Source organism: Prenolepis imparis, unplaced genomic scaffold (genome assembly GCF_030444845.1).
Source record: "Prenolepis imparis isolate NDT839.2.m4 unplaced genomic scaffold, iyPreImpa1.0 SCAF_15, whole genome shotgun sequence".
In the NCBI taxonomy this organism is placed as follows: domain Eukaryota; kingdom Metazoa; phylum Arthropoda; class Insecta; order Hymenoptera; family Formicidae; genus Prenolepis; species Prenolepis imparis.
Genome location: NW_028141173.1, coordinates 7076164 through 7100693, shown reverse-complemented (window position 1 = coordinate 7100693; position 24530 = coordinate 7076164). Strand labels below are relative to the sequence as shown.

Below are 24530 nucleotides of genomic sequence, written 5' to 3'. Positions count from 1 at the left end.
CAATTATTTATTAACAAAAAAATTTTTTTTATATAGAGATAAAAATTCAATTTCGGCCAAATAATTCTGATTGGATGATCCTTATTCTAGTACTTTTCCGAGATTCCGTTTTCCGAAATTCCGACTGCCATGGGACAGCACCGTAAGGAAAATATCAGTCCATGGGACTCCAGCCTTAGGGGTGGGGAGATTCTAGGGAATTCTTTGCGCGCATTAGCTGAAACGGAACGGACCCTCTCGGTCCTTTTGTTGCCGTCCTTGGACGAGTGCGGACATGTTTTCTACATGCTTTTGAGCGTAAGTTATTTTTTTGGAATACGTATTTACATTTACACTTACATTCATACACAAACTTACACAAGATTCGAAATTTACTCGTACTGCTTTAATTCTCTCATCATTATTTTAACCTAATCTGGCCGTATAATAAGCGGCGTCTACAATAAGAATTTAAGACGTAAAATGTAAGAAATTAACGAATTATATTCGATAATTTTTTTCAAATTCAACTGTGATTGGTTAATTTCTTACGTCTTAAATTTTTATTGTAGACGCCGCGCTGTAGGCAAATGTCTGGCTAAGGCCTAAAATCAGAAGAAGAAGATTTTCGGCTATCAACCGGTAAATTATGTCGCCTTTGCCACGCGGTAAGCGGTTCCGTATCCTGTATATATACAGGAGCAAAAAGAAGAAGAGTCATTTTGTCGTCTTCACTATACATGTGATCGGATGTGCGATTGGTTAGGTAAGCCTATATCTTCTATTTGCATAAGGCCGGGTCTACAATAGATGTAGTAAGCTCTAACCCTTAAGGGTCGGCAGGCGACACGGTGGAGACGCCTGTCGGCCGGCCGGGAATTACGGATTCGTATAATCCAGATTTTAGCCAAAATACTGAATGAATCTCATTAAATTTACGATATTCTTAATCAGTAAGCTCGACTGTAATCAGCTAAAGAGCTATTTTATTAAAAAAAGGTGAAAATAAAATTTTTTAATAAACTTGGGGAAATGTGCAGTTAGCAACGGGTAAGGTTGGGTTAGCCGCGAGTCCGTATTTAATTTATTATAAATTTTTAAGAGCAAAAATGCAAAATCAGGCTCTTTAGCTGATTGTATTATTATATAAAGAATATATTAAAAAAAAAATCACGAAGCTATGTCACTTATTTGATGAGAAATCTGGACGATACGATTCTCACTAGATCTAAGGAACTGGGGAAATTTTCGTGGTAACATACTGACAGCTTGACAAGGAGAGAGATAATCGTTCTGTCTTTGTCTCTCTTGCATCGCGTATGTAGTAGCGTCCATGTAGGCACCAATACTAATATGTTGAGCACACGGATGCGATTATTGAAAGATAATGTCAACAAGAACCGGCTATCGTATTACCTTTGTTTCTCTGTATATGTAAAACGAGGATAACGATATCTTAGATCTTGCTCCTAACAATATCTTCCAATAATTGTATCTTATTGTATGCCGTATCTCGCATATGTTATGTATCTCAAATTATAGAATAATGATTTATTAAATATTAAAATATATATTTTTTTTAAGGATTATTATATGTATAATTTAGAAAGAATATTTAAAATATTTATAAGTTTATATATATATGTATATATATATGTATATATATATGTATATATATATGTATATATATATATGTATATATATATATATATATATATATATATATGTGATTGACAAGTATGTGTTATCTTGATTTCTTATTGATGTTACTGTATAAAAATATCAGCTGCATAAAGAATAATATAAAGAACTTATAAATAACATATAAATAGCTCAATGCAAGGTGTTCGGTCTATCACCCTGAAAACTCGAGTTCAAGTCTATCGGTATATATATATATTTTTTTATATTTATTACTATTGGAATATATAGAAATTATTAAAAATATATATTTTTAAAGGCGATACTTAAGAATTTTTAAATATTGAAAATATTTCAATAATTTTACAACTACAAACACATTGTATATATAAATGCAAAAAATTCGGTAAATAAATTAATCCAGTAATAAATCTATCTCTCTAAATCAGTAATCAATATATATATATATATATATATATATATATATATATATCAGGGATCCGGACCGAAACAAAATTAGGGTTCGGTTTCGGTTACGGTTTAATAAAATATTGAATAACTGTTCCGGTTCCAGTTTCGGTTTTTTGATAAATAAAAAAACCAAAACCGTTTAAATTATGATTTTTTCGGTTACGGTTCCGGTTTTTAAAAATTTTTACTTTTTGTTTTTCTAATTAAATTAATTTCTAAATTATATTACTTTAAAAAATTATTATTAATTTTTATGACATAAATAAACAACACTTCATATTATACATAAAAATATATTTAGATATAGGTATATATAATATAGATACATATATAAATATATTTTCATATGTCATAAAAATTAATAATAATTTTTTAAAGTAATATAATTTATATATACTTTATATATATACCTATATATATATATATATATATATATATATAAAACAGAAAATATAATATCTTCACAGCTATCATTATTGCGATAATACATACACGTTTCAGAACATTTAAAAAATAATTATAATTAAGCAATTATTGTAAACGACCCAACTGGCTTAATTGATCTTTCTTAATTCGATATCATATATAAATATACAGACTACGTTTCGACCTTTGGTTCAGGTCCTTATCACGTCTAAAATTAAAGGATAATATTATATAGAAGAAATCATTTTATAAAAGCATAGCGCAAACCAAGTTGAAAACAACAATTATTATAAAGTAAATGATTAAAACATACCTTACTTAAAATTTTTTTCTTTTTTCAATATGTTACAATTCTCTCATCTGTACTAAACGTTTCGTATAGATGGTAAAAAACGAACTAAGTTAGACTTCCTTTATTATTCTATCATAAATAGGGTTTAAATTCTCTGTGTCTTTATGTAGGTTAATCGTGTTGTTAAATTTTTTTATATAAAACATTTCAGCTATCTCTCTTTTCCTAGTATGTGTTTCACGATGTAAAATATTAAAGGTTGTCCATTTAAAGTCATGTAAATATTCATTTCTATGTTTGCTTTAGCAATTATTAGACAAGATTCCCTTAACAATATGTAAGTTCCTATTATGGAAATGTTCATCAGATAACAAAATAGCGTGATCGACTAATTGTAAGTTGTTAATGATGTAACCAAAGCGTTATAAGCATTATTATATATTATATTTTGATGCCAACTTTTATGTTTCGGAAAATAATAATAGTTTTTTATGCTTAGGCTGCATGTGTGCTATACCAAGATTAAAACAGCTAAAGAAAAAAAAAACGCTGATTCAGTATTTTACATGTGTTGTCTTTCTTTGTGTATATGAAGCACCTCAACTCTTGGCGAAAACTCCATGAATATCCTACTCGGACTCTGTTTACGCGAAATGCCTGGAACGATTTGCATCGCTTCGGGACATCCCGCATTCAGTGCAACATTCTTGAATAGAATTGCAAAGGTTCGAGTTGATAAAGGTAGCAGATACACATTTTAAATCACAATTTGTCGTTAAGAAACCGACTTTTTTTTCAAATTGAGATAACTCAGCGAAAAATTATCGTATCGAGTTCCGCCAAAACGCATTTTAAAGAGAAAAGTTTGAATTTTCACGTGCTTTTTATCTCATTAAGCTACGTCAACTGATTCACGTCGTGCAATTCAGGAAAGTGGACCTTCCATTTATCAATTTTGCAGGTTCTCACTGTGTCATTTGTCATTGCAAAACTGATCATTCCACGTAATCGGCATTAAAATTTTCTCAAACTACAGACTTCAAGCTTCATTTTCGTTTTTTAAACACTTCGGTATCATAATTATTAGCTGAGATATAAATTCTTGAATTTTCACAATTTGTTACTACTTTTCAAGTGTACCGCTTTTTTGGCCGAGTGTATTAAAAAATTGTTAAAAAATGCTTGGAGACCGAAACTATTGTTAAAACCTATAAAAATGATTGGAACTATTCGAGAACTGTCGGGAACTGTAAAAAAAAATGCAAAAATAGCTCGCACCTCAGAATTTACTCTTGGATAAGGTGCCAGCGCTAGGAGTAAAAAATTATTTAAAAATAATTAGAAACTAGAACTTTTAAAAAACCTATCAGGAACTATAGAACTCTTCGAGAACTATATAATTTCATTGTTGGAACGCCTTTTTTCTGATGTTGAGGTGCCATGGAAAGTTAGCACCTCATATATTTAAATGTCATTTTTTTCTATCGAAATGAACGGAACTATTGCTAATAATCAGCTATCAGAAACTCTAAAATGATTATGGGTGCAAATAGAACTTGCATAAAAACTTGCCAAGAGTTGAGATGCTAACTTCACACAAACCCTTTTTTTATGCTATCATTTTGTGTAACTTTATTGATATATTTTTTTAAACTAAATATTATTTATTTAAATCTTACACTGGAAATCTTACACTTATAATTAATATTATAATTAATATTATACTATAATTAAATTATTATAATAATTATATTTGAGACATTAATGCCAAATCTGTTCGAACAGATTTTGTCAAACGTCTGCTATGTGTTTTTGCCAGCAAAAAAACTGCAGATTATATACAAAATCTGTTATATCAGATAATGATAGCAGAATGTTGGCAGAAATATGTTACAAAACCTGCTGACATAATTGGCAGCAGGTCAGTAGCAGAAGTCAAGCAGGATTTGTATAGATCATTATAGCAGATTGACGGCAGAAACCGAGCAGGATCTGTGCAACGCAATTTGATGTTAGAATTGACGGTAGAAATCGAGCAAGGTTTGCGCGCGCACAATCTGATGGCAAATTGACAACAGGATCTGCATTTTGCAGTTAGTCCCTTCGCTTACCGCTACGCGATGTATTTTCTCGCAATCAAATTTCTGTTAGAAATAGATATAAAGTCTGCAAGTCATAGCTATTAATAAAAGACCAAAAGTATATTTCTATCAGTTTAATTTCTAATATCTGACAAAAGCCTAACATGTTAACAATTAATTTTATTATTAATTTAATTAAGTTGAACATTTGCTATGTAAGATATAACTACGATATAACATATGTTATACATTAAATGTTATATTTATGAAAAGAAAATTATAATTAACCGATAACACTTATGCACCTCTTACATTTACTTTATTTAAAAATATTCAATTTTATACTTTATTATGTTCTTTATTATGTTCAAATGGCAAGGAGTTGCAGGTCCTATTCGATTTTTGTCGCCAATCTGCTGTCAGATTGTGTTTGACAGATCTGCCTGGTTTCTGCCGCTAATCTACTGACAAAACACAAGCTTAATGCGGACGCAGTTGATGTCAATCTACCGCAATACTCTGAATTGAATTTGCTGCCAATCTGTCGACATACTGCGCTAGCATTTTGTATATTGGGCTTATGCAAGCAAAATGTCATCAATTGTAGACACAGTGGATAAGAATCTGCTGTAAAGTCATGATTAGATCTGCTGTCATATTGCCGGCATGCTGCTAACATTTTGCTATGTGAATTAACACATGTATATATAATATTGTAGAAATCATTATTGCTGAATATAAATTGTTTGATCAGCTAAATATATTTTTTTAAAGGAATTAAAGTTGCATATATATTACTGATATAGCTTAATTCAATCTCAACATTTATTAAACAATTACTCAAGTCATGAAATAGAAAAAAATTTTAATTATATTATTTTGCGTATGTTATAGATTAAATTTTTGCAATGGAAAAAAAGAGAATCAGATTTTCAAAAAATTGCAAACACATGGCATAAAATGCAGAACAAATAATATGCACACAAATAATAATATGATGATGATGATGATAATGTTGGAGAAGATGATTCACATTAGCTAACAGAATATAAAATTCTATTAATCAACAAACATTATTCAACTAACAAAAGAGATTTGCTTCACCGAAAAGAAGAAAACAGCATTTATCTCAGGTAAAACAAGAGAAAAAGAGAAAATTAAAAGTCTTAACAAACACAAAAATGCAGAATTATTAATAAAAGTTGCATTTTTTTTATATTTAATTCATCGAATTAAAGGAGAAAAAGTTGACCAAATAAATCAATAAAAAGTTGATCAGTTGCATAGTCAAAGTGTAAATGTGTATATTATGTTTCTTCTTCTTCATATTTGTTAACCAATAATGGTCTTTTTGCCGGCTAGAAGTACTTCTTGTTGTCAAGTACTAAAGATCGATTTGACTTGGTTTCAAGAAGAAGATTCGCGTAAAAATACACCCAGATACGTCCGCACCTATTCAAAGACGGCAATGGACTCTGTATTATATTTATTTGTACAGGAGGTATGTAAATGTGTGTATTATATAAAAGAGCAATGCCATAACGCGAAAAAGTTCAAAGTTGTTCAAAAAGTTTTTTTTTATAACATTTTTAAAAACTAATATTTGATATTTATTTTTATGCTATAAAAGAAAAAAATTAATACTTTTTTGTTAATTTAGTTATAAATCAATTTTAAATCAACTAATTTTTTCTTATAAGATAAGAAATTAGTTTTATGATTTTTTTATATGATCTTTAAATAATTATTATAAAAATATTATTTAATTTTTTTATTATAAATATAAAATATTTTGTGTAGAAATCCTTGAAAGTCGAAGTCTACAAGAAATCTACAAAATAGTCCAAGAAGCATCATATGTACGCAAGCGAGATTGAACTGGTTCAGCACTCTGGTTGTTGAAGTCTACTCCAGTGAAAGGCATCTTGTGTCGTAATCCGAGACAAATTTTTTCATCATTGGCCGAAAATACTGCTCGTGATTGCATACAAGGAAAATGGAGCAATGGATATATTGTTCAACGGATATTCTTTCTAGTGAAGTTGAAGCATCTCAGCAGAATAATGGTATGTCGCTTGTTTTTGTTTTGTTAATTATAAGATGCGAATACTTCTTGAACAATTCACCAATTGTCAAGTGTAATGTCCATATTATCATTTAAAATTAATTTTTTTAACATACATATCAATCAATAAACATTCGACCAGTCCGAGCTAACGGGTTAACTTGATACAAATCAATATATTGATTATTTATTGTGTTTCACTATGGATAAAAATTAAGAATCTCCTCACATTTTAAAAATTCCTTACTCAAAATGATGGGAAGTTTGCACAGGAGAATTTCTCTCCTTTTAGTATAAATATTAAAAGAATCAGCGCAATTAATGTTTTGTTAATCAGTTATTATTTCACAATTAGTTACTTTGCAATTATTTTGAAATTGAGCTGCAAAATAAAGTTGCAGAATTAAGTAACTCTCTAATTATATAAATTGCGAACTTATTTATTACAAAATAATTTAAAAATTTAAAATAATAGGTTTTAATTCTGAAATTTGTTGAATTATCATTCAATTTAATAAGATTCTATTATCGCTATTGTTTAAATAACAGTTTGAATTTTAAATTATAATTTTCACTATTAAATAATGTGGCAATAATTTCTATACAATAGTACTATATTTCTATACAATAGTACTAAGTAGACTAATGCAAATATGATGGATTGTGGCGGGATGTACGAAATACAGACGGCACAATTAATGTATATATCTTTACTTAACATTATGTTTAGTACACATTTACTATTTAATAATCATAAATTGAACTATTTAATAATCATAAATTGAACACGCATCGTGGCTTGCGTAGCGTGTGCGACAAGAGCCTAAAAAGGACTAAAAGAAAAAAGAGACCGTACTCTCTACGACACAAAGGAAGGTTCTAAAGTGAAATCTGACCGCATGTGTAACGCACCACAGGGAACACTCTTCGATCTATCTCCAACAAAATATGAAATAGTCATTAAAATAGAAATTTAAACAGACAGATTTGAGAGTTAAAATCATCTTCGCAAATATCCATATTCACTTTCTAGACAGCACATAGATATTCAGAAAATATTCTACAAATATCCTTCAAGGATATTGATGAATATCCATAAAATGTCCGTTTTATGTTCTTCAAATATACAATGGATGTCCATGGCATGTCTAAATATGAAATTGATGGACATTTAATCCGTGACGTGTCCAAAAGATATCCGATGGATATCTAATGGACATAAATTAGCAATAACAGATATACGGAACGGACTTTATATGGACATGAAACGAACGTGATAAGGGGATGGAAAAGGCAGGAAACCCAAAATTTTAATTTACATTAAAAAGATGAAATATATATACACTCGTCAAAAAAATTATCGCAACACGTAATTAATATCAAAATTTAGCATAAATTCAAATAAGCGTATCTCCGCAAAAAATTGTCGTATTTCAAAAATTTTTTTTTTGTTTTAAAGGGTAAAAACACACACACACACACACACACACACACACATATATACACACACACACACGATGGGCAAAATCCGACCAGCAACCTCCCCGTAGTGCCCATCGGGTAATGCTAATGTTGGCGGTAATTGAATATATAGGCAAAAATGCATAGGTAACTTTGATACGCCGTAACTTCGCGAAAAAAAATCGTACGGTATTCAATTTTTTTTTAAATTTGTAGAGAAAAGTCCATATTTTACGATACTAATGATGATATTTGCGGAAAAAATTTAGTACACTCCGTAGAGTTCGTCAAACTATGCAATTTTTTGAAAAAAAAACACGTCCCTCCTTTTAAAGGGATGGAGAAAGGGGGACAGAATAAAATCAAAATCGAACGAAAGTTCCTTAAAGTAGAGACTTTACCCTTTAAAACAAAAAAAAAATTTTTGAAATACGACAATTTTTCGCGGAGATACGCTTATTTGAATTTATGCTAAATTTTGATATTGATTACGTGTTGCGATAATTTTTTTGACGAGTATATATTTAAACAATAAATTTATTAAAGAAAATTTATATCACATACATTGTGAATATAATATCACTCATCATATTATTCAATATTACTTTTATTGCACACAAAACGATTAAAAAAACAGATAATTAAAAAAAATGTATTTGCATTATATTGTGTGAAAGAAAAACAACTTTATAAAGATGATTTAAACATGCTACAATTTTTAAACATACTCATATATATATATATGTATATATATGTAATTAAAAATTAATTTTCGCGCTTGGCTCTATTGGCCGACTTCTAAAACATCATATTTATTTATTTATTAATATTGAGAGCCGATTAAAAAAATATTTCTTAAGTTATATATATGTATATAGTTTTATTTTTTATTAAAAAAAACAATGTTGAAACTTTAAACTTTAAATTAAACATTATTCTTAAATTAAGCATTATCCTTTTTTTTTGCGTTATTCTTAAATTAAACTCTTGAATTGGACGCAGAGTTATGCAATATGAGGAACCAATTACCAATTTTTTCGGTTTCGAGATTTTTATTGCAAATTGTGCCTGAATGTATCAGGTATCAAAGAAATGATTAATTATACTTGATGGAGATGGTAACATCGTTGATTCAATGTCTGATTCCAAGCTAGAATCGCTATCATAAATACGGTTTTTTCAAATTTTCTTTTGTTATTATCTGAATTTAAATCCGATGTATCTTCTACCTTTTTGGCTTTTACCTACCCTTTTTGGCCTACAAGCTTGATAACTTTCTAAAACAATAAATTATAATATATAAATGTTTAGTTTATTAAAAAAGTTATTAAATATTTTGTGTAGATGTGTGTTTGTGTGTGTAATACAATGGAGGTATAATACATTTTGTTCCTTATCAAAAGTACTGATTTTAAAAACATACATTTCATAACTCGTCCACGAAGAATCAAAATCAACATGATCTTTTATAGCTTTTAAGATCTTTTCTATTGTATATGGTGGCCAATAACATCTGTTATTAATTATCCAAGTTGTTGGCACTACTTCCACTACATTTTCATCTTCAAATCGCACAACTGTCTACGTTTTCTTCATTTCTTCTCATCAGTTATAAGTACATTTATTACTCATAAATATAAAATATATATATTTGTATCATCAACACATTGTATAAAAGAATAAAAATAAAATTAACTAATTAACTAATTAACAATTAACTAAGGAAACGCAATTGATAATAGACATGATGATTTACATTTTTTCAGTTTCAATAGGCCTAATCCAAGGCTTTAATTTATCGGGAGATAAGATCAAATTGTAAGATTTTTAAGTGATGTTAAAGCCTGGAATGTCCTTAACGACGCATTTGTTTTTGCTCAATGTTTTCGTGATCATATAGGAGTTTTTGTAGTTGGGTTTGAATTTATTGCTTGTCCCTATTTTTGCCTGAAGATCACGTATTAATTATTAAGTCATCTTCCTTGTATTGTGTGGGTTTCTTATAACGATTATCATAATACTCTCTATTGTATTCTCTTAATCGCTTATTTGCCTGAAGGGCAGTTTCACAAGCTTGTTTCCTTTGTTCATCGACATCTATATTGACTTGGAGCAAACAATCTATATGGTTTTTCAAGTTTCTATCATTATGCCAACACTGATCGTAGATCGAGAAGAATTTCTAACTAACAAATCTGGCGACTAAGCGCGTCGACGTGTGCCATATGTTTACCCGGCCTATGTTCTACTTTGAAATCATAATTCTGTAACAGAAACGTCCACCGGGTGATTCGGGGGTTAAGGTTTGCTTTATTTATCGCGTAAACCAAGGCGTTGCAATCAGTTACGACTGTAAATTTTATTCCGTATAAGTAAATGTGGAATCGCTCGATTGCCCTAACAAATGGCAAGCATCACATCGTTTCGGCCTTATTGGTCACTTGACTGTAAAACGCAATTTTGAATCCGACTGATTTTGCAAAAGAATTGCTCCTAGTCTTGGAACCTCGCATCTATATGAAGTTCTGTTGACGTGGCGGGGTTGTACAAATGAAGCACCGGGTGCGCCGTCAACGCTTTTTTTAAAGTTTTGAACGCATTAATATAATCTTCATCGAACCGGAATTCTACTTTTTTTAAAGGAGATTATGTAGTGGTCTGGCTTTTTGTGCGTAATTTTGTATAAATTTGCGGAAGTAATTCCGAAAAACCGTTGTAATTGATGTACATTTTTAGGAATAGGGAAATTCTTTATTGCCTCGGTATATCGATCGCTCATTGTGAAGCAATTATGCAAGATAATATATCCCCAAAAATTCAATTTTTTTTCTTAAGAAACAACACTTTGAGAAGTTCAACTCGAACCCGCATTTTCGGAGTGTTAACAAGACTTCTTTTAAAATGCTTAAATTTTCGTCTACCGAGCGTGATGCAATAAGAATATCATCAACGTACACTAGAATTTTGTCTTCTCTTATAAACGGTTGTAATATTTGAACGATTCTCTTTTGAAATTCGGCCGGAGATTTCGAGAAACCAAACGGTAAGCGCAAATATTCGAACTGACCATCGGATGTAGTAAACGCGAAATATTTTTGTGTGATCCGGGTGGACTTTTATCTAGTGGAAACCGTCTTTTAAATCTAAGAACGTGAAAATTAATTTATCGCTTAATCGTGCAAGATAATCCTCTATTAGAGGGAAAGGATATTTTTGCTTTATACACGCTCGTTTATAACCGCTCGTTTAGGCCGCACAAAACGGCCGCAGATCCACGCACAAACGTAAATTACCATTTTTCTTCCTTACTGAGACAATCTGTGGCATTGTCTCGAGAAATTGATCCAGCGAGTGAGTCGGAAGAGTCAGGGCTGTGGCTCACAGCGCTGTATGCCGCCGATGATTAGGTTGATCGCATCCGCCATCGGAAGATTTAGGCGATGGATAAACGCTAATTTATCAATGGAGTACTGATCAAACGATTCCTTTGATGGACTTCATTTCCTCGCTTCAATCGTCTGCCTCGCTGCCGTAAACGAGATGCGTCTGTCGAACATCTGTACTAACACTTGCTTCAAAGCGGCCCAGGATTCCAAAACGTTACCGGCCTGCATTTCGTACCGTGCTTCGCCAGTTTTGTTAACTTACTGGAAGCAGCCAACAGAATTACGTCGTCGGGTGCTCTATGAACTTGAGCTACCCTGTCGACCCTCTGTATCTAGATCTGCACGTTTTTATTATCCGTTCCTTCGAACTCTGGAATCTGTGGTGTAAGTAGAATCACCGCTTGCGCTGGGAATGACATGCTGATCGCCGGTGATCGGATCAGCTCTTTGCTCTCCCTCTGTTACGGAGTTTCATCCAGTATGGGGGTGTCCCGTCATGTGAAGGCTCTTATTTCTTCCATCATTTGTCGTTCGAGGAATATTCCAAGCGTTATCGCGATGCGGTCTAACGCCTCACGTGGTTCGCTGGCCGGTGCAGGCAGTTGCGATAAACTGGGCAGCTCCGTTTGACTGCTACCTTTCCTCGGTCTTACACTCTGCGCCCGAGAACGTTGTACCAGTGGCAACATTTCCACCAACGGGCTGTTTTGTTCAAGATGCGACATAATCGCATCGATTAACAGTTCTTTGAACGAAGCCGTTATTGGTAGTTGGTAGTGAATGGCTTCCTGGCGAAGCTCTTTCAGCGTAGACGCCTCCAGACGAACTCGCTCGGAATTAATTTTAAATCCGATTAAAGTGGTACTTAATTTACAGCAATGCCTTTACAACACGAGAACCAACGCTCTTTGAACTTATTGTACTAAAAAGATATACAAGATATTCCATAGTATCAAGATATTTATATAAAATTATGTTAAAGAGTATAAAAAAGAAAAGATATTTGGGGTGGGACATTAAAACGGACCTGTATATAATATATAAAAATGCGGACATATTAATTATTATTAATTATTAATAAAAAATTCTGATTGTGGTCAAGACTGCACTACGAATGTTTTGAAATATCATTCTATCTTTGTTCTACATTCCATGAGAATAATAAAGATGCACAGCCTTTATCTTATGTTAATGTTATCATAATAATATATAGCTCAAATGTATATTTACCTTAACTTCAATTTGAGCTGATTGGCGTATTAATTGGCGTTATTTCTACTATTCTGTTTTTTTCTAAGATTGCTTCTGATTGCTTTTGATGAGTGCCCAAAAACTATTAATTAAAGTTCGGAGTATGAAACAAGATGCACATATGCTATATAAATCTTAACGCAGCGAAAAGAAGGTTAAACCATATGCCACGGATGCCTAACTAGTTTCTTCGAGGGGTCAGATTTCAAATTTTGACCATTGCCCGCGGGCCAGATTAATACAAGTTATTGCCCTCTGCATTATCCAGGAATTACCATGTGGAAATGGGGCAAGAACAATACCCATTTTTGTTTTTTTTTGTTTAAAAAAAATTTTTTTTTCGGTTTAAAAAAATTTTTTTGTTTTTGCTTTTTAAAAAAAAATATTAACTCTTAAATGTTAAGTCTTCTACTATTTTTCTACCTTTAAAAACTCTTCTTTGAACTGGTAACTTTCAAGTAATCATGGCCAATTCAATTACAACACTTACTTAGAATACGCTCGCGGGCCGAATCTGATAGGCTGTGCGGGCCGCATCCGCCATATGCTAATCCTCGGTAATCTAAAGAATCGCAGATATGATGCTGCAAATAATAACAGCAATCTATAATATTGAACATAAGGTCAATATATCTCTAATAGGTCTCGCGGTTGGCTATTGTCCGGGAATGAATCGTCCGTAGCCCGAGCCACTTCTCGCCTTAGGTGTCGATTTCGACGATTTCGAGCGCGCCTCGCTCCAGCTCGCAAAGTCCGTTTTTTGAAATCGTCCACTAATTAATGGTGAACGATAAGAAAAGTCGATCGTGGGGAAAGAAAGTGCAATTTCAAAATAATTCTTGGAGTAATTTTCTTTTTCTATTTGTTACTATTAATTCTATTCGCTATCTTTTGCGCATGTATAATTTTAGAGAGAGAAAGAGGGGGGGAAGAGAGAGAGAGTAACGGAATAATATTGAGGAGGGGAGAAGTATGAAAAAGCGGTATCACGAATCTTGCTGTTAATTCCCGAGATCCTGAGTGATCTTGGAAGGAAATAAATATATATTAAATATATAATTAATATAGTTCGATCGACTTCGATCTTGCATTGGAGTCCGATGATGTGATCGAACTCGCTCAGTTGTAATAACTGTATGTATACTTCTTCTTTGTCGGGTTCGATGCTGTCCATTCGGCATTCTCCAATATCTAGGAGAGAGAGCGATGTAATGTTTAATCCATGGCCTCCGCAGTCGTAACCTACTAGCCCATGGGCCGGTAGAGCTGTCAGCGCTATTAGGATCAGTGCGATGCTATTCATTTCGTCGTCTGCCTGGAACTGACCGGTCCTCCGTCTGGTCGTTGAAGTTATAGTTGTCGGTTTCATGATGGGGGAGTTCTTCGGTGGGGGTCCGGTGCGGTGAGGCCTTTAGTTTGGCCTCGTGCACTATTCTAGTCTTATTACTACTTATGGCTAGTTTAACATTATGGTTTCCTAGAATTTTAATTATTTTATAAGGCCCAACGTATTGATCGTTCAATTTTCCTTTTGTTGGCTCCTTTAATAGGTATACATAATCTCTTATTCTAATTCGCAGGCGTTAGCTTTGCGATCGTAATAATTTTTCGATCTACGCTTGGCGGTGATCAAGTTTTCGCGGGCGATAGCCTGGACTTCCGCTAATTTATTGAAAAGATTTGTGAGGTAGTTAAAATAACTTTCATCTGCGACGTCAGCGACGTCGGGATCGTTAGTAGGCGTCCTGGCTATCCTCCCGAAAACTAGCTCGTGAGGGGTATAACGCGTTCCCTCGTGTACGCTTGTATTGTAAGAAAATGATGCTAGTTTTAATTTATCCCATTCATTGTTTTTGTCGACGTATTGCTTCAAATATTCCCACAAGACATGGTGGGAGCGCTCTATCAAGCCGTTAGACTGGGGCCTATAAGCAGTGGTTTTAAGGTGTTTATATAACATTTTTTTGTAGTATATTATTATTTATATTTTAAATAAATAATATAGCCCGCTTTTATTTCTCAGGTAATTTTACATTTTTTCAACACAATTGTTCAACAAATCAAGTTATAGGTAAATGCATGTGTTATTGCGTTATACAAATTATTTTGCATACTCAATAATTATTTAAAAACATATGTATTAATAATTTATTTATTAAATTAGATTAATAATTTTGAACCCTATTTGTATTAGTACATATGTATGTTCTTACTGTATTATTTATTATTTATATATATAATACGAGCTTAATTTAATATTTTTATTTTAAATAAAAAATTTATAAAGTAAAAAAGCATAGCGCCAGATACTACTCCCTCACAGCACATCAACATTTTAATAAGATTGCAATAATCTTAAATTGTAAGATTGTAAGATTCCACAGAGATTAATAAATGTGCCATTAACCTTCCAATAACATGTGCATGTTCGTCCAATCTTATTCCCTTAACATCCCAGAAACCTTATAGGACATGTTGTATTAACATTCATATAACATACTAAGAACCTTTTAATATTACAAATTAAAAGATTCTTAGCATGTATTATGAATATTAATACAACATGTCCTATAAGGTTTCTGGGATGTTAAGGGAATGAGATTGGACGAACATGCACATGTTATTGGGAGGTTAATGGCATATTTATTAATCTTTGTGGAATCTTACAATTTAAGATTATTGTAACCTTATTAGGATATATGAAAGATTCATTTAAAATTATAAAATTGTATATATATGTTTTATATTATTTATTATGTAATATATATAAATATATATATATATATATAATTATTACATTATTAATATATATATTATATATATATATATATATCATTATATAATTATATATTATATATTATTTTAATATAACATTATATATATATATATATATATATATATATATATATATTCGACTGGCAAATCACATCTTACATATTATTATATATATATGTTATTATAAATGATTTTTATATAATAATAACGCAGTAGCGTAACAATTTATTTGACTGGGATGCTTCCGCAAAAATTTTTTGAGTCCCCTTGCACAAACATATAAAAAATTGCATTATATTTTTAAATAAATTTAAAGAAAAATTAAAACTAAAAAATTAAATAAAAATTTAAATAAAAATTAGAACGAAATAAAATAATACTTATTGGCCGCGTTCAACAGACTCAACAGCTCAAGTAGCAATCGAACGTGATTCTTACTTTTAGAACCAGCCAATTAGAAAATTGAAAATTGAAAAAAATGCACCCGGAAATAACGCTACTGCGGATAATAAACTTAATAGTATAATATAAACTATATATAACTTTTACAATATATATAAAATAAACTAAATATGAGTTTTAATATGACTTAATATGAATTATATATTGCATCTTTCCATCATCAGTTCGCATTCTCTGCTTCGTCGATTGCTTCACGCTCCTGTTGCTTTTTCGCTTTTGCTCTATAAAAATTTCTCCAATTAATGTGTGTATTTTTCAAACAAATTTATCTGTGATATATTTTTTTAGAGTAATTATAAAAAGCGTTATATGTGTATTGTATTTTTTCTTTTTTATTAATTATAATTCTTAATATACTATTTTTATTTTTAATTATTATAATTATTATATTTTTAATTATTATAATTTTTAATATTTGTATATATATGATTAACTATAATATTGTAATATTAATATAACAAATAAAATTCTTATTATTATTAATGAATATACATATACATGTATCTACACATATATATATATTATATATATATATATATATATAATATATATATATATACATACTCTGCTCTTTGCACTCGCCACTTAGCGTGTATTAACCAACTCGATATTGACTCAGCAATCTGTGTATCACTTGATTCCGGTTTATGAATTCGTATCACTCCTATAAATAGGAAAAAAATCGATATTACTATAATGATACTAAAATATATGTATGAAAAATAAATATTTGCTTACATAAATATTTTCCTACAATAATTCTTAAATAAAACGTTATATTTATATAAAAACGAAAATATCAAGATATATATTATCAGTAGTTTGCAAGAAAAAAAGCGAGTGAAAAAAAAACTTTTTGCAAACTAAGTTTCAACGAAATGGATAATAAAATTATTTTTTCGATTAATTTCAAGCAGGCTTTAATAGAATTCTAATTTGGAGTTTATATGTATACAGTTATATAAAGATATGTTAAATATTAAAAAGTCACCATATATAAGGATTTTATCCAACAAATTGTCATATATTAATATATAATAATGTCAAATGTTATATGTATACATATTTCCTGAACAAATATATTGAGATTTTTCATCCATTAATTATATATGTATATTTATAAAGTGTTTCATATAAGTAAATTTTTTTATACTACTATGTATTACTATCTAAACTTATTTTTGAGATTTTTATTTAACTTTTTTGTGTAAACTATGCATTGTGTGTGTGTGAATTAGTAACTCTATATAAATATGTACTAACATATATATTTCCTGAATAATTTTATATTGATATAATATTTTTACAAATATTTTTATGGAAAATTTTTATTATGTTAATATGAAAATAAATATAACTTCATTATTGAAAGCATCAAATCTGGTACTAGAAATACTCTATTCTATAAACTCAAATATTTTAAGAACAATTTGTGAATAAGGATAGTCTCGTCTATGTTTTGTTGTTTTGAATATGGCAGAATCGATTGTTTGAGTTTCATGTAATACTCACTCTTCACAATTGAGCATAATTTTAGAGCACTAAAATTTTTCTTGTTTCGTTGTCCTAAATAACTGAAAGTCTGTGCAAAATGGTCGCTTAGTAACTTTTTTAACATATTTGGGATTATATTGGACAAATTCACTCCACCCACTTGTTTCAGCGTGTTTACCTAGAGACAAGACAGAGAAAAGAAGAAATTCGTTATTAATTTAAAATATGAAATATTATCAACTAAAATTATATATATATATATTGTTAATTAAACCTATATATATACAGGGTGTCCGGTAATAGTCGCATCAACCGTCGTGTGCAGATAGAGCTAGTTAAACCGAGTAGAAAAGTCCTCTACCATTTTGCGATATTCTCAATAATAAGAGAGATATTAATTAATAAAGATCGGCCAATTCGCGTAACGACGGCGAGAAGAGACAGCCCAGTTTTATGTCGTTACTAAGCATGCGGCGAAAAGAAACAGTATAATGTTACACGGTTGCTAAGCGCGCGATGAAGCGGGGAGGAGCGCTTTACAAAAGACAGTAACTCCATACGAGTAGCGCTAACTCTGGACCCCCGAGTGGGCTGTCTCTTCTCGCCGCACGCTTATCATCGCGCGAATTGGCTGATTTTCTTTAATTTATTTCTCTCTTATTATTGAGAATATCGCAAAATGGTAGAGGACTTTTCTACTCGGTTTAACTAGCTCTACCTGCACACGACGGTTGATGCGACTATTACCGGACACCCTGTATATATATATATGATTTTAGGTTTGTGTACGTATTATGTATGTACACGTATTTTTGTGTGAGTATGTACATATATATATATATATATATATATATATATATATATATATGAATATGTTATATATAAAACTACATATTAACCATTTTATCTGCAAATGAGCTAGTTTTTAATAGCTGTTCTAATCGTTCTAATGCTTGCATATTTTGTAATGGAAGATCATACTCCTCATATAATATAGTATTGTCGACTGTTTCTTCCTCCCTATGCCGCATAATGTTTGATGTTTCTAGCAATATCATTCTATTTTCTAGAGCAGTCATTTTGTTAAGCAACAATTATTACCTTTTCGAGTTGCCATTTTCATCTGATAGATTGTCACAATATCTCCGTTCTGTTGTGTATCTATTATTTATTGTCGCTTCTTTATCTAAACTTTTATTATGTTTAGCAGAACTCATTTGGCACTCAGATTTTGAGCGTTCTATATGTGTTGATGGCGGTGAAGCTAATTGACTTGCAGAAATCTTTTTATTGTTCGTGACACAAGATTTTTTTGTAAGTTTAGGAAAGGGTGATAATTTGGTTGTTTTCTCACTAACGTCAGAATCAAATTCACACTCCTCTGACGAAGAATAAATTTTTTTAGCTCGCATATGTCTTGATTTTTTTTCTTTGACGCATCTTCTGTTTTCATCATTTTCTGTGCTTTCGTCAGCCGTCAAATCTGACATATTTTCAGCAATAAGTAGCTTCTCTTTTGCTTTTTCATATAAATCTGAAAATATAGATAGACATAAAAAGGATATTTAAAATCGACATATTTATAAATAATGTACATAATCGAATTTTTGAAAAATAAATCTAACTTGTTCTATAGAAGATTTTTAAAACATCATATTTTTTCCAGTTTGAGTTATCTTCAGGAGATAATTGTGATGCAACAGCCTTTTTTATTTTTGTTGGATCCCGAAAAGTGGGATAAGCACATTTCATTTCACTCTCGTTTAACCAACATGAAGGTACTATTGCCAGGCCATCATTAAATTCTACGACAATGTAGATTTTCGAGGTGGCCATTTCTGCTTAAAGTAGATAAGTTTTGTGAAGATAGAATCACACGTTAATATAGAAGATCAGAATAAACTAAAAATTTCATTTTTTAGAAATAAACAAACGGGACTATATAAATAATAATTATAACTATTCTTCGAACTCTATACTCGTATATATACATACTTAAACTATGCTGATTTTATAATTCATTTATATTTATAACTTATATATATTTATAAAATATATTTATAATTTTTATATTTACAAGTAAAGCGCGGATAAGAGCGTTATCGGAAATGCGAGCAAGACTATCCAATCGAAAACCTTCTCCGTATGGCGAGGATTCTCGATTTGAAAATTTCGCTCGTGTTTCCGGTAGCACTCTTATTTATACTATAACTATTATAGTTATATTATCTATTATTATTAGATAAATTATTTTTAAATGTATGTATTAAGGGGCATATAACAAACTGATCGCCATACGGAATTTTCCAAGCTTTTGCTGGTACATAATTTATGTCCCATGCAGTTAAAGTTTGATTTTCATAATTTTCATTTACAATATTTATTTGTAAAAGTGAAGACTGAATAGGTACATCATATAAAACTTTTACATTTAATAGTTTTTTCCCAATCACAAATATAGTTTTATCTTCACACTGAATGATATTTTCTATTTCTATGTACTCTCCATTTTCTAATATGCAGCAATTATTTCTTTTATCACAGCGGATTGTATATAATAAATTACACAACATTTTATATTGACTTTTAATATTCTTAATATTGTTTTCTAAAAGGCCATCAAAATGTTTATTATCTAAATATAATTCAAAACTTCTTATTTCATAATTCAGAGTCTTTTCTTTAAATGTTTCATTTATATTTTCAATTTCACCAAATCTTTTTGAAATTTGTTGTAATGGTTTGTCTCCTTTTCTCAATAGTTTTTTAATTGTTGACATATAATTTTCAAACCTAAAGCAACTAAAGTTATCTAATATTCCAAATTTTCTTACATCTGCAACAAGATGTAGTAAATTATGTATATTGTGAGATACATGTGCTTTATCATATAATTTTGCAAAAGAATCAACAAAGTGTTTCAATAAATTTTCAGCATAATCTAAATAATAATTTTCCTTACAAAAAGTTTGATTACATAATATTGAAATAGCAATATGAAGCGTTAAAAAATTGTTATACATGTCTCTGTCTAATATATCTTTTAAAACAATAGGCCCTAAATATAAAAGAAAAGTTCTAAATTCTGTAGCTTTCCACTGTTTATAATCTTTCAGAGATCTAGGTCTTCTATTAAATTCTAATGGAACTGTTGATCTTATATTTTTGAGTAATCGAGAAACTCGTTCACAGAAGGTATTAGCTATTCTTTTTGGAACTACATGTTTCAACCATAAACTTATTAATTTTCGCATCACCCCTAAACATACTAAATGCATATAATCAAGTGGCACACAAGAAACTAATCCAAAATTGTTTATTTCCTTTAATATACATTCTCCTTGCTGATATTCTCCCATGTATTTATTATCTGCCAGTTCTGAATCAGTATGTAAGCTATTTTTATTTATTCCAGGAAAACATACACGTCCATGCCATTCACCTCTTATGATACATTTTGTACAGCTAGAGAACCCTGTATGACTTTTTACTGAAAAAACAAATGATTTTGCTGGTGTATCGCAAATCAATGCACTTAAATTTACTTTGACTGTTATTTCATTGACACTAATTCCTGTTATTATTAATGGCTTTATATCTGATACAAATCTTTTTAAAAATTCATTGGGATCTTTTGGTTTTGCATATCCATAATACAGTCCTGCAATATATACTTTACCACACAGATTTTCCGATACAAGAATAGGCCAAAAACAACCGTTTGAAGACCGAGATATAGTCATGCCATCAATATTTATTAATAAATCCAGTACAGAAATTTTTTTACCACTTTTTCTTATATCCATTATCATTTTTTCCACAATACTTTTAATATCAAAGTGACAATATTGACCATTGCCCATTTCAATAACCTCAGTAATATTTCTAGGAGTTTGTAAAAGAGTTCTAGAGTCCTTTGGAAATTTTGTATTTGTATAAGAATTTAAAATTTCTAACAGTGGTGTCAGCGCAGAGTGTGTGATTCCAAATTTTATTGCCCATGCAGCTACAGATTGTTTGAAATTTTTATTTTTATTTAAAGACTCATCACTCATAGTTTCAGAATAAAAATTATTATCTGTGCTTATTGCTTCTAAGGACTCATGTAAATGTTCAATTAAACTTGATTGCGATATGTTGTCATTTACATTGTCTTCATTTGGTGATATAAAAGTAACTTCATTATCTATATTTCTCATATTTGCAGTATTTTCTTTATTACATTCTATATCTGTATTCATTGAACTATTGCAAGGCAAAGTTTGTGCCTGTAATAATAAACTTCTACTAAAAGAATACGAATCTGCCTCAATTTTAGCTAAACGCCTAAGATGACCCTTAGAATATATTTTATATTTATGTATTCTATTCATTATAAATATTTATAATAAAATAAACTATTTATAATAAATATTATATTGCTATTATAGATACCGAAAGCACGATAATCTAACTTAACTTAACCTCTTAATATACATAAATCTATATAGTTAAATATTTATACAATTTTTATTTATTACCCAGTTTTTAGTATGATGATTGAAGAGATGCACAGATGAGTTGAACCGATGCACACACTCAAAATAATGCACAAAATACGAAGTATTCTTTTCCTCAAAACGTGGCTTTGTCCGATTATAACAAAATCGTCACATTAGGTTGCGTTCGGAAACGTCATTGAGTGCATTCCCTCTCTTTCTATATCATTTCTCTCTCAGTGATATAGAAAGAGAGGGAATGCACTCGGGTGACGTTTCCGAACGCAGCCTAGAAAGAAAGGAAAGTAGTTCAGTGGCTATAATTGGCGCGCTCAATAAATTAATTGGCGCGCAATTTGAATAACAAAGTTAAAACAAAATAAATATTTTTGCAAATAAATATAAAATAATTATAAATATGACACTTATAAAATATTGAAAATTTATCAAACATAAATAATACGAAGAAATACTTATTTTATAATATATTATAATAAAATATTTTATAATATATTATTTTTATAATTAAATTTAATTAAATTTTTAATAAATAAATAATTTTGAAAATATGAAAATGTGCAAACATCAAATTTAATTAATATTTTAAAAGATATTTTATAGTTTTATATTACGTATTTTTAGTATACCCGAAAAATGAGATAATTGCGTGAAGATTACTGAAATATTGAAATAAAGTTCCATTAATCTTCCGACAACATTATAATGTAAGATTATATTGTAAGGTTAGTAGTATATACCAACAACCTTACATTATAATATTGTCAGAAGATTAATGAAATCTTGTTTCAATATTTCAATAATCTTACGTGCAATCATCTCATTTCTATAATTGCGTGTAAGATTACTGAAATATTGTAATAAGGTTCCATTAATCTTCCGATAATATTATAACGTAAGATTATATTGTAAGGTTGTTGGTATATACTACTAACCTTACAATATAATCTTACATTATAATATTGTCAAAAGATTAATGAAATCTTGTTTCAATATTTCAGTAATCTTCACGCAATTATCTCATTTTCATAATTGCGTGTAAGATTACTGAAATATTGAAATAAAGTTCCATTAATCTTCCGATAATATTATAACGTAAGATTATATTGTAAGGTTAGTGGTATATACCAGTAACATTGATTATTAAATATGTAAGGTTGTAACCTCCCTATAATCTTACTGCAATGTTCGGTGCTGTGAGGGCTGTAAGGAGTGTCGAGGGGGTTAGGCAGGATTTAGGCGGGTCAGCCAAGGAAAACCAAGTCCAGTCGAGTTCAATATATATTTAGACTTTGTATATTTAACACGAAACGTTTCACTGACGCAACAGGCGCTTATACTTATTTCTTATGCGTACGACCGTAATGTCGTCTTAACGCTGGGTCCACAATAGGTGATTTAAGTCCTAAGCCTTAAGAAATCCACAGAAGACCAATCACAGTCGAGTTTTCTCCTCATACTTGACTGCGATTGATCAATTTCTTAAGGCTTAGGGCTTAAATCAGCTATTGTGGACCCAGCGTAACTGCTTCGTTACCGGAACACGAGTGAGTCTCCATGGCTTTCCGGGTCACGTGACTCTCGAGCTCCAATGAGGAGCGCTTGCTTGTCGCTAAGCCAATAGTTAGCTAAAGGGAAATGCGCGCGCAGACGCTGGATGCGCACGCAACGATGACGCGAGCCGCAACCGCGGCAGCGGACAGGTTATGTCTAGGTTATGCCTTAGACACTACCATGTCTCTTGATTTATAAGATGGTTAATTTTTATCAAAATTTCTAACGAACCATTCGTTAAACGTGGAGGAATCGGCAATTTAGTCGGCAAATTGTTATTATCATCTGACGATAGATTGTCCTCCTCAAATGAAGAGCCGTACGTTTTTTTTGTCACTTTTCTTTTATTTCCGAGTGATCTGTCAGAATTTATGTCGGACGAATATTCCGCCTTATGACATTTTTCTTGTGCTATGGAATAATTGGCTAGAACAAAATAATATAATAATTAATAATAATTGATACATCAAAACACAGGCTGCGTTTCGATATTTACTGCCAGTATTGAAATTCTATAGTTTACGTCACGTACACTATAGATTTTCAGTACTGGCAGTGAATATTGGAACGCAGCCATAATAAGTAATATATTTACCAAAAGTTCCATTTCGTATAAGTCGGATGGGATATACGGGCCAAGAAACATTAGGTGCATCATGATTTTTTATAGCAGACATCAATTTTTCAGATGTAAGC

The 24530-nt window shown here is 30.6% G+C and overlaps 1 protein-coding gene and 1 long non-coding RNA gene across 5 annotated transcripts; one reads left to right on the top strand and one right to left on the bottom strand.

Moving 5' to 3' along the window:
* The first annotated feature begins 244 nt into the window (after positions 1-244).
* Positions 245-7264, top strand: LOC145946131 (uncharacterized). Of its 2 annotated transcripts, none has more exons than XR_014426990.1 (5): positions 245-297; positions 552-745; positions 5785-6023; positions 6256-6391; positions 6691-7264. It is a non-coding gene; the product is annotated as an uncharacterized LOC145946131 (long non-coding RNA). The 2 variants fall into 2 exon arrangements; XR_014426989.1 differs by having other exon boundaries at positions 6253-6391.
* Positions 7265-15949: 8685 nt separating this feature from the next.
* LOC145946059 (uncharacterized) lies at positions 15950-22562 on the bottom strand. 3 transcript variants are annotated; one of them, XM_083055445.1, is made up of 7 exons: positions 22305-22562; positions 19410-19625; positions 18886-19318; positions 18684-18804; positions 17803-17962; positions 16855-16954; positions 15950-16511 (listed from the first exon to the last, which is right to left on the bottom strand). In XM_083055445.1, exons 2-7 carry the CDS (start codon positions 19618-19620, stop codon positions 16451-16453), a joined length of 1086 nt encoding a protein of 361 aa, XP_082911571.1. In that variant the 5' UTR covers positions 19621-19625; positions 22305-22562; the 3' UTR covers positions 15950-16450. The 3 variants fall into 3 exon arrangements, with proteins under 3 accessions (XP_082911571.1, XP_082911570.1, XP_082911569.1); XM_083055444.1 differs by having other exon boundaries at positions 19410-19622; XM_083055443.1 differs by lacking the exon at positions 22305-22562 and having other exon boundaries at positions 19410-20256.
* Between the last annotated feature and the right edge of the window lie 1968 nt (positions 22563-24530).

Excerpts from the sequence above, each read along its gene's own strand:
- LOC145946059 (XM_083055445.1), bottom strand. The coding sequence starts at position 19,620 with ATGGCCACCTCGAAAATCTACATTGTCGTAGAATTTAATGATGGCCTG. Across the intron at positions 19,319-19,409 it reads AAAAATCTTCTATAGAACAA|ATTTATATGAAAAAGCAAAA; the intron begins GTTAGATTTATT and ends CTATATTTTCAG. Across the intron at positions 16,955-17,802 it reads ATTATGCTCAATTGTGAAGA|GAGTGATACGAATTCATAAA; the intron begins GTGAGTATTACA and ends TCCTATTTATAG.